Consider the following 1,327-nt stretch of genomic DNA (forward strand, 5'->3'; position numbering starts at 1 on the left):
TGCGGCAGCTGGCGACCAAGCCGGAGGACCAAGCTACATGCATAAGACGGCCATCCGATTACCAGAGGGCATGACCGCCGCCGGAATATCCGCCCGGGTGCTTGCCAAGAAGGGCGTTGTGTTTGCCGGGGGCTTACATAAGGATATGGCAAGCAAATACATCCGCTTTGGGCATATGGGGGTTAGCGTGATGGATCCCGGACGAGATGATATTGACAAAGCTATTGTTGCGATGAAGGAGGCGTTTGCGGAGGCGAAGAAGTAATTATTTGTGCCTCCGTGCTGCCAACATGTTTATCACAGTCGCAATAAGCTCTCAAAAAAAAAAATGCGTATATTCAATGCAGCATCAGATATAGATACTACATCTCATGTAGGAATTGACTACTTTTGGGATATTTCACGGGTTGGAGATGTAAAAAGCAATGAGAGAAAATGCAAAGGAGGTATAATTCCTTGCGTGCTTCATGCTTATCCTCTCATGATAACAAAAAGAAGGAATTTTCATGGCATAAAATAAAAGTAAGAATCAACGAATGTGCTAATACGGACGGGCATCACCATTACTTTTTTCAATGTTCAGTGTCTGGATCTAACTGCAATGTAAAACTCGCTACGTCTTTCCGCGCAAAAATTTTAATCGTCTGAAAAGGCGTAAAGGGGGAGACGTACAGATCGAAAATCCAGGATAATGTTATAATATAATTGAAGAGGCGCGAAGGCAAGGGGCGGAGTTTAGAAGAAAAATATAAACTAAAAAGAAAAAAGAAAACGATAAAAGAAACGAATGCGAACGGCGGCAAGAAAAACCCAGAGTAGAACAGAAAATAAATACGACGAAAAAGAAAATCATGCAACATAACTATCTATCGGAAATGTACGTATAAAGTAATGCGCCAGCCACACTTACTCATCCAGGCATCTACCAATCGTCACCGTCCTGCGGCTTCATCGCACTCTGTCTCTGCCTCAACGCCTCCGCGAGCCCGCCCGCGAAGCTAGCACTATTCATACTATTTGGCGTGGCACGGCCACTCCCGCCCGACGAGTCGTGCGAGTTCATGCTTACCGCACTGTCTCGCGGGGCGGGGGATGGCGCCGGCTTGCGACTGGCGATTGGCCGTTTGGCCGGTGGAGCTGGTGGGGTGGGTTTGGCTTTCGCGGCAGCGCGAGAAGCGCCGTTGGTTACGACGGCGTTTACGGGGTTCACGTTGGAAAGCGTGACTGCTCTAGGAGCTGCAGGAGGTGGTGGAGGTGGCGGGGGAGCGGCCGCAGCGAGGATCGGGACTACAATCTCTTCTAGGTATGCCTCGGGAGCCCAGCCTTG

The 1,327-nt window shown here is 49.2% G+C and overlaps 2 protein-coding genes across 2 annotated transcripts in view; one reads left to right on the plus strand and one right to left on the minus strand.

Annotated features, from left to right (window-relative positions):
* Positions 1-70: 70 nt before the first annotated feature.
* On the plus strand, positions 71-265 carry HCAG_06163 (conserved hypothetical protein; the record flags this gene model as incomplete). Its single annotated transcript, XM_001538508.1, has 1 exon — positions 71-265. One exon carries the CDS (start codon positions 71-73, stop codon positions 263-265), a length of 195 nt encoding a protein of 64 aa, XP_001538558.1.
* Positions 266-922: 657 nt separating this feature from the next.
* Positions 923-1,327, minus strand: part of HCAG_06164 (conserved hypothetical protein) — a gene marked incomplete at both ends in the record, with an annotated part of 753 nt that continues 348 nt past the window's right edge. The window contains one exon of the mRNA XM_001538509.1: positions 923-1,287. Coding sequence (XP_001538559.1) covers positions 923-1,287 — 365 coding nt within the window. The remainder of the gene's footprint in view (positions 1,288-1,327) is intronic.

The sequence above is a fragment of the Histoplasma capsulatum genome, genomic scaffold (assembly GCF_000149585.1).
Source record: "Histoplasma capsulatum NAm1 scaffold_7 genomic scaffold, whole genome shotgun sequence".
In the NCBI taxonomy this organism is placed as follows: Eukaryota; Fungi; Ascomycota; class Eurotiomycetes; order Onygenales; family Ajellomycetaceae; genus Histoplasma; species Histoplasma mississippiense.